The sequence below is a fragment of the Lepus europaeus genome, chromosome 10 (assembly GCF_033115175.1).
Source record: "Lepus europaeus isolate LE1 chromosome 10, mLepTim1.pri, whole genome shotgun sequence".
NCBI classification, from domain to species: domain Eukaryota; kingdom Metazoa; phylum Chordata; class Mammalia; order Lagomorpha; family Leporidae; genus Lepus; species Lepus europaeus.
The window spans coordinates 2769595-2781882 of record NC_084836.1 but is presented as its reverse complement, the minus strand read 5'-3'; the positions used below and the strand labels follow the sequence as shown (position 1 = coordinate 2781882).

Sequence of the window (12288 nt, the reverse complement as noted above, 5' to 3'; positions counted from 1 at the left end):
AGCTGGCTGCTCAGGGCTGTGGGTGCTGTCCTGGGATGGGGGAGGGCCAGGTCCCTGCCTCTCTACCCTGGAGGCTGTGGCTACTTACTCAGAATCAGAGCCTTCAGCCTGGGCGCTCCCCACGCACACGGTCATGGCCACCCCGTTGAGGTGCTCGCGCCCCGGCTCCCTCCGCGGGGTCTTGATGGTGACGGCGCAGTCAGAGGCGCGGCTGCCGTCGGCAGAGCCCGGGGAGGACGTGCGCGAGGACTCGGGGCTCTGCTCGCAGTCGGCCAGCTTCTCCCGCAGCCGGCACTTCAGGGGCTGCTCGGGCAGTGGCGGGGGGTAGGTGACTTTGTTTTTCAAGATGCCTGAGCGGAGGGAGTGTGGCACAGCAGGCTCAGCGGGGTGGCCCTCGCGCAGCTGAGCCAGCCGGGTCCCCTACCGGACCCTGGCCCCTGGGTCCCCAGGTACCTTTCCTCTGTTCCGGGGGCTGGCTGCTAGGCAGGGAGGGCTTGGCTGGACCCCTGCTGTCCGGCTCCTCCTGGTGCAGCTCCACACTGACCTTGGTCTCCACCCTCAGTGGGGGCTCATCGCCCAGCTCCTCACTATCGCTCCCGGCCGGGCTGTCGTCGGGCCAGCTGGCTGGGATGTGGTTGGCCACGGCATCCGCTGGGGCAGAAAAGCAACTCAACCAGCAGCCCTGCTGGCTGTGCTCAAAGCCAAGGCCCCCCAACACTGCCCCTCTGGGAGGTCCGAGGGGCCCTGCGCCACTGCCCTTGGCAAGCCTGGAGATCACACCTAAAGGTGGCAAACTCAGGCCCAGCGAGGGACGGTTCTGAGCGGGCTCGGCTGTGAGCCTCCCGCTGCACCCCAACGGCAGAAGCCATACCCCGCTGCCCCAAAGACCTTCCTGCCTTTGCTCAGCAGGTGGTGTGGGGGCCTCCCTGGGCCAGGCCCCCAAATGCCTACCTTTGGGGGTGCTATGGACGGGGCCCCGGGCTGGATCCCACTTGCCCTCGGCTTCCACACCCTCGTCCTCACTGTCCGACGAGTGTGAGGATGCGTAGGAGCTGCTGTGCTCGTCCAAGGACAGCTCGCTGTCAGAGTCCGAGTCAGGGCCTGCAGGGGCAGGGGCCGCAGCTGCTCACCTGGGTCCCCGGGCCGTGGGGCACAGAGGGACGCACCAGGTGGCTCTGCCCTCTGGGGGAAGCCGTACCGTGGGGTTTCTTGGTGCTCCTGTGGGTGAAGGGTGGGTCTGCCTCCCCGTGGCCGCCCCGGGCGGGCCTGGAAGACACACTGAGCTTCTGAACCGCTTCGTCTCTACAAAGGACAGAAGGCAGGTGCCAATGCCACCACCATCCCCGAGCACCGTCCTGTGGGAGCTGGGCCGGCCATGTGGGGCTCTGGAATTCCCTGCGACCCCTTCCCCTGTGTTCTGATCAAGGGTGACCGCAGGCATGCATGGGGCCCGGGGCTGACCTGACGGTGCTGTCCAGCGAGGCAGTGGACTCGCCCAGGGCCGTGCGGAGCATGTCGGGGCCCTCGCTATAGGTGTTGTTGCAGTTGAGGGAGCGCTGGGGGGAAGAGCCGGGCTGGTTAGTGCCGGTAGAGGCGGCCACATGAACCCTCCCAGGATGGCTGCCTCACACCAAACCTGGGCCCTGCCCCTGCCCGGCACACACGGGAGCCTTGTGACAGCCCTGCGGTGGCTGAGGGTTCTTTCTCGCGTAAGCTGGCCACAGCTTCTGGCTCGGGGGTCCTCGCCCGCCCTGGCCCCCGTCTTCCTAAACCTTGAGAAGTGGGCTGGGGTCAGGCTGAGACCCCACCCTGCCAGGGCCGCAGTGGAAGTCGTGGTGTACAAGCACAGTGGGAGACAGCTGCAGTGCCCTCGAAGGGGCTGGGGGCACAAAGGCCCTGGAGCTGGGACCCTGGGTCCTCATACTCTACCGTCAGCAGGGTGGCCCTGGTGGTGGCCGAGTCATCCAGGTGCAGCTTCTTCCCGGCAAGCACCGCCCGCAGGTGCTTGCGAACCTCCCTGTTGAACACGCAGTGGAACAGGAGGACAAAGAGGCCCTGGGGGCGGGGGGTGGAGGGCAGCGGTCAGCAGCAGACGTGGCCTGTGAGGTCCTGATGCTGCCCCACCAGGACCCATTTCCCACCACCACGTGGGCTGCGTGGTTGGAAACGGGTGCCCCCTGGGGCCACACCAGGCCTCCCCAGGGCTTCTGCTTTCTTGGGCAGGATAGCCATTGCACCCTGGGGTCCCCGACCTGAGGCCGTACACCCGCTTACTGGCCACCGCCCCTTCCTGGGGACGAGCCCCTGCCCTGACCTCCTAAGGACCACCACACGGGGAACTGGGGACCCCCAGCCACTTTCCTGGGAGCTGAAGCCCCCCAGGCACCGTGGCTGAGCATACCTGCAGGCAGCTGAAGCCAGCGAAGAGGTAGTGGAAGAGGAGCACGTCGCTGTTCACAGCCAGCAGCCCCAGCAGCCAGGTGGCGCTGACGAGCAGCAGCAGCAGGAAGGCTGTCCTCAGCAGGGCGCTGCGGGCACGGGGCTTGACTCCAGGGCCGCCCCTCCCACACCCCCCTCCCTCACCCCAAACCGCGGTCTAAGGGCCTGCGTCAGTAGGGAAGTCAGCAGAGGAGAGCAAGTAAAAACAAGAGGCCACTGCCCCCAGCACTCAGACAGGAGTGACGGCCACCACCAGCCCCCACCCACAGCACTCGGGTCACGGCCAAAGGTCCTGCGTTGGTGCCTGGTGCACCAGGCCACACCAGCTCTGGGGACGCCAGAGGCAAGGCTGAGGCCTGTGCTGCCCCCTGCTGTGTGACCTGGGAGGTGACTTCTGGGCTCCGTACAGGGAGTGACAAGGACCCCTCCTGGATCTGGGATGGGCTGGACAGGGTGGGGTGGCCACAAGACCTGCACCGCCCTGGCATCGACCCTTCCTCTGGGTTCCATCACCCACCCGTTCCAGACTCTTCCTGCCTGCCTGGCCCCCTGTCCTCGTCTCCCAGCCCTCGTTCCTGCTGCCCTGCCCCCACTCTCTCCTTCCCCAGGGATCTCTTCCACTTGGAATACCCATCCCACCCCCACTGGGTGTTTCCAGGCACCTCAGGGTTGAGGACCCTCCCCCATGCCGGGCCAGGGCCTGGGGCTGCCGGCCTCACTTCACAGCTCATTCACCACCAGGTCCTGCAGGTCCCACACCGGCCCCTCCCCTGGGCCAGGCGTCCCTGGGGCTGAGCTGGCGATGGGCTGGACAGAACCCTGCCTGGCAGGCACACGGGATACTTGGGGGTCTCAGGGCCTGTTGACCGGGGCTGGACAAGGTGCGCCCCCGTTGAATTCATCCCCAACTTACACGACCCCTTTCCTTTCATAGTAATGGTGCTTTCTTTGGCAGGAAACCTTGGCAGACAGGACAAAAATGACCGTGTTCATCTGAGAACAAAACCAAAGTCAGGGCGCTGTCGCGTGCTGGCAGGTGCTCTGAAGCCACCCAGCACCTGGGAGCCCAGGCTGTCCCATGCCAGGCGGCAGCCACATGTGTGGGGACCTTCCTGGGGGATGGACACCCAGCAGTCTCCCAGTGGGCACGAAACGTAACCTGGGATCCAGGGACCCAAGGACGAGGCCCCGGGGCAGCCCGGAGGCTTCAGCAACTGTTACCATGGGATGGGCTCTTCCCACCCTGCCCGCCTGCTCAGGCACTGTGACCCCAGCCAGCCAGAATTCCCTGGGGGCACCTGGCACTCACAGCTATGACCATTCCGACGGGCCCAGCAAAGCTCCAGATCAGAGTGTCATGCAGGGACAGCCAGCAGAAGTCGGGGTTCCCGTAGCCCTGGGGGTCCAGGCCCACTGCCAGTCCTGGGCACAGTGCAGGGCAGAGAGGAGTAAGGGCCAGATGCCCGCCAGTGTGTGGGTCACAGGACAGATGACCCCCTCCCAAGGCCCACGGCCATGGACTGGGGACCTGGTGTCACTTTCCAAGGAGGGAAGTGCAAGGGGCTGAGCGCAGCATCCAGGACCCAGCAAAGACCCTGGGAGCCGAGTGCAGGGCCCTCCTGTGGGCCTGGGAGGCAGGAGCTCTGCGGGGATCTGCCCCACCCCTGCCAGCCGCGAGGGAGGCAGAGCGAGGAGCAGCGGGGTGCTGCTTGGGAAGGGCCTCGCCAGCTGGACCGGCCAGAGGCCGGGAGGCCGCGCCCCACCCAGGTGCAAGGGAGGAAGGAGCAGCAGTGGGTGAGGGAGGCAGGCCCGGGGGCTGTGGGAGTGTGCCACTCATGTCCCCGTGTGCACACACACACAGCACCCAAGCCCCTCCGGTGTGGCCCCGCCGTGCCACAGTGCTGTGCAGTGTTACTCAGCCTACGTCTCTCTCCTGTCCCTGGCCAAGCTGGACCAGGACAGCCCTACAGCACCGCCCCAGGCCTTCAGGGGCCTCCTACACTGGGGGTGACAGGTGCGTGGCCTCACAGCTCCCAGCTGCAGCCTGCGTTGTCCTGCGTTGTCCTGCGTCCCCCTCACGGGAAGTTACTTCCCCACCGTGGAAAACCTCTGGGACCTCCACTGCCCCCTGGTTGATGAGGCCTCACGTGGTGTGGCCCTAGCAGCCACACTCCCCACTGGGGTGTCCCCACGCACTGGACCCCCGGCACACCTTGCTCTCCCAGCTTCCTCCAAGCAGCAGCCCCTCCCCCAGCCCTGCAGCCCCTTCAGGGCGGGGTCTCAGGACGGAGGCCTGGTGTCAAAGAGGCACTCGCTGGATGGCTCAGTGAAGGCCCTGCCTGAACTCGTGGGGTCCCTGGGGCCAAGCAGACAGCACAGCAGAGGACCTCTGCGGGGCCTGGGGGCCGTCCCGGGATCACTCGCAGTCCACGCATGTGTCATGCACACACCTGTCTCGGAAGCAAGCTGGCAAGGTGGGGGCCTGGATTTACAGTCCAAACCCACAAGAGGCCGGGGTGCTTCAAGGGACCAGCAGGCCAGAAGCCAAGAGGCCTGAGCGTTCTCTTAGGGTGAACACCCACGTCGGGCAGAGGACCGCTCTCACACAACCACCCCGACCCCTCCTTCCGCCCCTGTGGCCCACCCGGTCACTCACTCGTTCACCTGTGCAACCACCCATCCAGCGAGCAGAGACAGCTTTGGTGTGGGAGGTGCTGCGCCCAGCTCCTGGGGGGCTCACCCTGCCAGGGGACACACCTCCTGGGGAGGCACCAAGCAGTGGCACGTGTTCATGCAGACCAGCGCGAGGGTCCAGGCTCAGAGCTGGGCACGGGAGGGATAGGAGACAGAGGGCTCCCCCACGAGCGGCGGTGGGTGGGAGATGCGGATCTCCTGCTGGTCGCCTGGTGTGGTGCCACTGCCCTCACCTGTGACGATGGCCGGGACGCCCCAGCCAATGACGTAGTAGAACCGCATGGGCCCGGCGTCGATGTTTCGCAGCTCGGTCAGCATGCGGTGGACGTGCAGGCTCTCGACCAGCGTCCAGGCGAAGGTGCTCATGCAGGTGTAGTGCAGGAGGATGGCCACCACCGTGCACAGGAACTGTGGGGGAGGGGAGCAGGGGCGCTCAGCACCACTGTGCACAGGAACTGTGGGGGGAGGGGCTGCCTCATCACAGTGCTCTGCAGATAGGCAGAGCGGGGTGTGTGTATGTGTGTGTGATGTGTGGAGGGTGTATGTATGTGTGTGTGCAGCTGTAAGGGTGAGGGTGTGTGTGTGTGTATGCAGACCTGAGGATGGGGGGGGTGTATGTATGTGTGTGTGCCAGTGATGGTGTGTATGTGTGTGTGTGTACAGCTGTGAGGGTGAGGGTGTGTGTATGATGTGTGTGGGGGTGTATGTATATGTGTGTGCAGCTGTCTGTGAGGGTATGTGGGGAGGTGTATGTGTATGTGTGTGTGCGTGTATACAGCTGTGAGGGTGAGGGTGTGTGTATGCAGACCTGAGGGTGGGGGGGTGTATGTATATGTGTGTGCCAGTGACGGTGTGTATGTGTGTGTACAGCTGTGAGGGTGAGGGTGTATGTGTGTGTGTGCAGACCTGAGGGTGGGGGGTGTATGTGTGTGTGTGTGCCTGTGAGGGTGAGGGTGTGTATGTGTGTGTGTACAGCTGTGAGAGTGAGGGTGTGTGTGTGTGCAGACCTGAGGGTGTGTGGGGGGTGTATGTATGTGTGTGTGCAGCTGTGAGGGTAAGGGTGTGTGTATATGCAGACCTGAGGGTGTGTGTGGGGGTGTATGTATATGTGTGTGCGCCTGTGAGGGTGAGGGTGTGTATGTGTGTGTGTACAGCTGTGAGGGTGAGGGTGTGTGTGTGTGCAGACCTGAGGGTGTGTGGGGGGTGTATGTATGTGTGTGTGCAGCTGTGAGGGTAAGGGTGTGTGTATATGCAGACCTGAGGGTGTGTGTGGGGGTGTATGTATATGTGTGTGCCTGTGACGGTGTGTATGTGTGGGGGTGTATGTATATGTGTGTGCGCCTGTGAGGGTGAGGGTATGTATGTGTGTGTGTACAGCTGTGAGGGTGAGTGTGTGTGTGTGTGTGCACGCGTGCAGCTATGAGGCAGGGTCTGTCTGTCTGCAGAGGGAATCCAGCTCCTTGTTTTCCCCCTGGCCTTGCCAGTCACACAGCTCGGCCCCTCTCGGCACAGTCGCCATCACACGTGAGCACAGCTCACGGACCAGGGCAGGTTGAGCGTGGTTTTTTTTTGACAGGCAGAGTGGACAGTGAGAGAGAGACAGAGAGAAAGGTCTTCCTTTTGCCGTTGGTTCACCCTCCAATGGCCGCCGCGGTAGCGCGCTGTGGCCGGCGCACCACGCTGATCCGATGGCAGGAGCCAGGTGCTTCTCCTGGTCTCCCATGGGGTGCGGGGCCCAAGGACTTGGGCCATCCTCCACTGCACTCCCTGGCCACAGCAGAGAGCTGGCCTGGAAAAGGGGCAACCGGGACAGAACCCGGTGTGCCGGCACCGCAAGGCGGAGGATTAGCCTAGTGAGCCGCGGTGCCAGCCGAGTGTGTTTTTTAAGAGCAGCTGAAGTCTGTTTGTACGTGATGGCTCCCGGTCTGGAGGTGGGGGCTGCTCGGGCTGAGGGGGCCTGGCCTGTGCCCCCCACTGCGGACCCTGCAGGGCGGAAGGAGCTTTAGAGATGAGAACGTGTCCCTCGTCTCCTGCAGAGTTCAGAGCGGGCGTGAGGGCACGCGTCCCAGCAGTCTGCCCTGTGCTGGGCGGGGCTGTGTCTGGCCAACATCCACAGGGCAGCTGTGGGACAGCACAGGGACCCAGGCAGTGGGGGGGGGGGGGGCCCTGGCTGCCTGGACCCAGCAGGTGGTACGAGCCTGGGGGGAGGGAGGGATGGGGGCATCCAGCTGCAGGGAGCGGCTCAGGCCCCTGCTTCCGGCTCACACTGGAGGGGGCTCTGCCACGAGTCACGCGGCCGCCCAGCGCCTCCAGCCGCAACTGGCAGAGCCGTGCCTGGGCCCGAGAGCACCGTGGTGGCACGAGAGGCCCCGGCTCATTGGACAAATGCTCAGACTTGCTTGTGAGCCAGGCTGTTGTTCCACCAGGTGTCGTGGCCGAGAAGCCACGGAGTGCGTGCAGGGGACCCATGTGGCCCCACTGCTGCTAGGTCTGCATGTGGCCCTGACCGGCTGGCAGCAGAATGCCAGCCTGGCCTCTGCTCCCTTCTCCGGGGCCACATCCAGGCCCAGCCATGTGTCCACCCCCACGCGGCTCAAACTGGGCTCCACCCAGCCGGCGGCCTTACCCTTGCCTCCCTCAGTAGCACCCTCGTCTGCCCATCACCCCCAGAGACGTTAAAGCCGCCCCCAACTGCATCCTCCAAGCCCCACCAGTCCTGACTCCTACCCTACCCCCACTCACCTACCAGACCTGTGAGCTCACCTTCCTGGCAGCTTCCCCACCCTTCCCCCCATCATCCACCTGTCCCCAGGCTCCCCATACGTGGTCTTGGCTCCCCACAGCGCCACCTGCCTGTGAGAGGAAGATGGTGCACCTCAGCGAGGTCCCCAGGCTCAGGCATGGCTCCCACCCGCCAGGGGGACTTTAGCTCGTTGATGACCACGCAGCACCCCCACGTGAGGAATGAAATGACAGTGCCCCATGCAAGACGTTCTTGGACAGTGATGGGGTCAGCGCACACACATGCGTGGCAGTCAGCTGGCCTCACATCTGCCTGGGGCCATCAGGGTCTCGAGGGCTGGGCAGGTGAGCACACAGAGAACCAGCACAGTGTTCTGGAGCTGGCTCGGACCATGGGGCGGGGTTACCGCCTGCAGGGCGCAGCTCCTCGGGGTTCCTGTCCCAGGTCCCAGCTCGGCCCCTCCCTCCCACCTGGCCATGACAAAGTCCGTGAGAAGCCAGGAGCCCAGTGCCCCACGGTAGAGTCGATCCTGAAGCCTGGCTGCCCTTCAAAGTCGCCCGTGTACAAGTGGCGGCTGCTCCATCCCCCATCCAGGCCTGGGAGCTGCGAGCCTCCACCCAACAGGACACAGGGGCGCTCTGACTATGGCCTGCAGACTCCGGCGTCTGCCTTGCGAGACTGAGGGTGTAAGAGGAGGCCCCAGCTCTTCGGGTGTGGCTCCCACAGGGCTGTGCAGGACGCCCTGCTGCATCCGCCAAGCTGAAAGGCAGGGGAGCCCCTTCCCCAGCCCCTGCAGGAGGTACGCAAGGACGGGGGGCGGGGCCTTACCGGGTTCTCTGTCTGGTTGATGCCAACCACGAAGACCAGCTGCGAGAGGAACAGTGCCGTGATGAGGTTCCTGTGGATGCTGTGCAGGTTGGAGCGCAGCGCGTGGGCCAGGGCCAGAAGGACGAAGGCCACCAGCAGCGCGGTCAGCGACAGGGCCACAGCAGCATAGGTCACGATCTTCAGGGGTAGGACCTCCCCGTGCTGCGGTGAGGCGGGGGGGCGGAGAGGGTAAGGCCATGGCCCTGAACAATGTGAGGAGGTCTCCCAAGACCGGCAGGCGCCCACGTGCCAACGCCATGTGCTCAGGCAGCAAAAAAGCAAGGTGGTGGCTTCAGGTCTGGAGGTGGATGGCAGTGCCGGCGGCACGGCCTATGCCCCTCAACGGCTCTTCTCGTGGGACACGTATTCCACAAGTTAAAATAAAAAATAAGGAGCCAGCACTATGACACAGTGGGTTAAAGCCCCAGCCTGCAGTGCCGGCATCACACATGGGTGCCAGTTCTAGCCTCGGCTGCTCCACTTCCAATCCAGCTGCCTGCTAATGGCCTGAGAAAGCAGTGGAAGATGACCCAAGTGTTTGGGCACCTGTACCCACATGGGAGACCCGGAAGAAGCTCCTGGTTTCGGGTCAGCTCCTGGCTCTGGAAAGGCACAGCTCTGGCTGTTGCAGTCATTTAGGGAGTGGCGCTATCTATTGCTCTTTCAAATAAAACTTAAAAAAAAAAAAACCTGAGCTGGGAGAGACTCCTGAACAGACACTCCTGGCTCAGGCAGAAGGCACGTGTGCCCCCAACCTGGTTACTTCCTGGCTAGCGCATCACTCCTTACAAATGGGCCAGGGGACCCGTGGGAGCAGCCCACGTGTGGCAGGGAGCCTGCTGAGGGTGCTACGTGCAGGGCTGAAAGTCTTCCTCTGCTCAGTCAGCAGGAGGCCACCAAGATGCTCCTCCACTCCCGCTGAGGTGAAACCATGGCACCAGCGGCTCACGGCGTGGGCCAGTCTGCCCTGCCAGTGCCACATGCCTCTGGCTGCCGTCCACCCTGCCACACAGTGCCTCCTGGGATTGCCAGAGCCACTCGGGTCTCTACGGCAGCGTGTGGTCATTGGTTCCTTTTCATTTTTAAATGTCCCGGTCCCTCACACGCCTCTTTGGGCCACTGAACGTGGCTTTCACTGCGACTGTCTTGGCCGTCTCCACACATACGTGCAGCGGCAATGGGCGCAGGGCGCTGGTGCGTGCTTCCTGCACTGCAGGCAGACAGATGCCTGCCCAGGAGCTGCAGCCCGGAGCCCTGGCATTCTGGGAACAGCGAGCTCTGGCTCTCCAGCGACTGTGGAAGGAGCTGCTCGTGGCACAGAGTCATGCACGGTGAGGACGCAGTCAGGGCAGCGTGGCTGGGTGCTCGTGGCTCGGGCCCAGACCTGCCCCAAGCACCCCGGAGGCCCCGCCCTCCTGGGAGATGCCGGAGCCTGCAGCAGCCCAGACTCCCCCACGGGCGCGGGGGTCCCACTGCACTCCCCGGCTGCACGCTCGTCCCTTCTGCCTCAGAAGCCCCCAGCTCCCTGGTGACCGGACCACCCCCAGCTCCCGCCCCCCCCCCCCCCCCCGTGAACAGAGGCTGGGCCCCAGACGAGCTGCCTGAATGTGCCACGTGCCGAGGGAGCGGGGTGGGCAGGTGGCAGCCTCACCCGTGCCACAGACCCAGGCTGACACGGGCTCCCCAACATCCTGCGCACCACAAAGCTCCCGGGATGAGCTGTGGGCTGGGCTCCTGGGCTACACAGAGCCCCGGCACGGAGGCCGCAGCGAGGCCTGCCCAGGCCAGCGGCTCTGGCTCCCGGACCCCAGCACCCCTGAAGCGCCACGCAGTCTTCCTGCCTGGGTCATGGGAGGCCGGGCAGGGTCTCCCAGCCGTGCTCAGTCTCCTCTGCCCCACTTCTCGCCAGCGCACGGCAGCTGGCTCTCTTCCCGGCTGCTGAGGATGCTGGAGGTCCCGGGGCGCTGACCCAGCCTTGCTGTCCTCGGGGCAGAGGGGCCATGCCCCCTGCACCTGCAGCGCCTTCCTCCTCTCAACCCAAGGTGGGCGTGGGAATAGCGGTGGGACTGTGCGGGGGACAGGCTCTCCTTCCAGAGCTCTGAAACCCTCTAATGGGGTTTGGGTACGGAAGTCCCCACATATTCCTGGGATGAGGTGTCAATCATTTGATCAAAATTGTTCAGAGGGGCCGGTGTTGTGGCATGCCAGGTTCACCTGTAGTGCCGGCATCTCTTAGGGGCGCCGGTTCCAGTCCCAGCTGCTCCACTTCCAATCCAGCTCCCTGCTAACGCAGCTGGAAAGGCAATGGAAGACAGCCCAGTGCTTGGGCCCCTGCACCCACGTGGGAGACCAGAAGACGCTCCTGACTCCTGGCTTCAGCCTGGCTCAGCCCCGGCCATTGCAGCCATCTGGGGAGCGGACCAGCAGATGGAAGACCTCCCACTATAACTCTGACTTTCAAATAAATAAATAAATATATCTTTTTAAAAATGGTTCAGAGTGCTTAGAGGGAAAGAGAGTTTGTGGAGGAGGTGGGGTTGGGAGCGAGGCTGAGTTTCCTGCGGAATCAGGCTCAGCGGGTGGGGGCAGCGTGGGCAGCGCCTACCTCGCGCCTGGAGACGTCCATGAGCACCGCGAAGCTGGCCATGTGGCTGCACTGGCACACGACGTGGCTCCGGTTCCTGGACAGCAGCTCGCAGCCCTTGGCCGACCACCCTCCGGTCCCCCCGACGCTGCCGGGCAAAGGGTGAAGGGGTGGGTGACGCGTCCTCCACTGTGAGGCCCCCCACACAGCCTGGCTCACCTTCTAGACTGTTCCGACACCCCTGGACATCAGCAGGATGAGCGAATGGAGACAGTGGGGGCAGGCGTGTGGTGCGGGGTTAAAATGCTGCCAGGGACGCCACATCGCACAACTGATAGCCGGGTTCGAGCCCCGGCTCCCCGCCCAGTTCCAGCTCCTCGCTAATGCCCTGGGAAGACAGCCGGTGGTGGCTCAAGTACCTGGGTCCCTGCCACCCATGTGGGAGACCTTGATGGAGTTCCCGGCTCCTGCTCCGGCCTGGCCCAGCCCTGACCCTCGGAGGCATCTGGGCAGCGAGCCAGTGGATGGGCGCTGTCTCTACCTTTCCAATAAAACCGGGAACATGCTGACAGAGTTCACCCCAAGCGCTGCAGCTCCCCACTCGCTGCACGGAGGGCGACAGCCGGCTCAGCCACAAGGCTCCACCCCACCGACACCCTGACTTCCCGTGGCTGGGCAGGGCCTCTAATGACACTGCCCGAAGGCCCCGTTCTCCCGCACCCAGCAGCGAACACAAAGGGAGCACCTCGGACACAAAGGGGAGCACTTCGCCCTTGCCCCGCCGCACCTGCTGCCGGAGAGCCCTGCGGCGCGGCGGCCACGCCCTGCTTTGTGCAGAACTCATCTCTGTTCACCTGAGGCTTTCATCTCCCAATTGCACAACCTTTTATGGGAACTTCCTGGGCGCCGGAGCCCGGTCATTAAGCCGGGGAGCCCCAAAAAACAAGGTGTCAGGAGCAGC

General features: G+C 64.2%; 1 protein-coding gene across 1 annotated transcript in view; it reads right to left on the bottom strand.

Moving 5' to 3' along the window:
- The window catches only part of CELSR1 (cadherin EGF LAG seven-pass G-type receptor 1), a 119671-nt gene that overhangs the window by 1902 nt on the left and 105481 nt on the right, over nt 1-12288 (bottom strand). The window contains 12 exon segments of the mRNA XM_062202663.1: nt 89-350; nt 454-651; nt 952-1101; nt 1199-1302; nt 1462-1556; nt 1930-2055; nt 2402-2528; nt 3353-3432; nt 3749-3861; nt 5367-5541; nt 8705-8905; nt 11349-11475. Of these exon segments, the coding sequence (XP_062058647.1) occupies nt 89-350; nt 454-651; nt 952-1101; nt 1199-1302; nt 1462-1556; nt 1930-2055; nt 2402-2528; nt 3353-3432; nt 3749-3861; nt 5367-5541; nt 8705-8905; nt 11349-11475 (1758 nt within the window).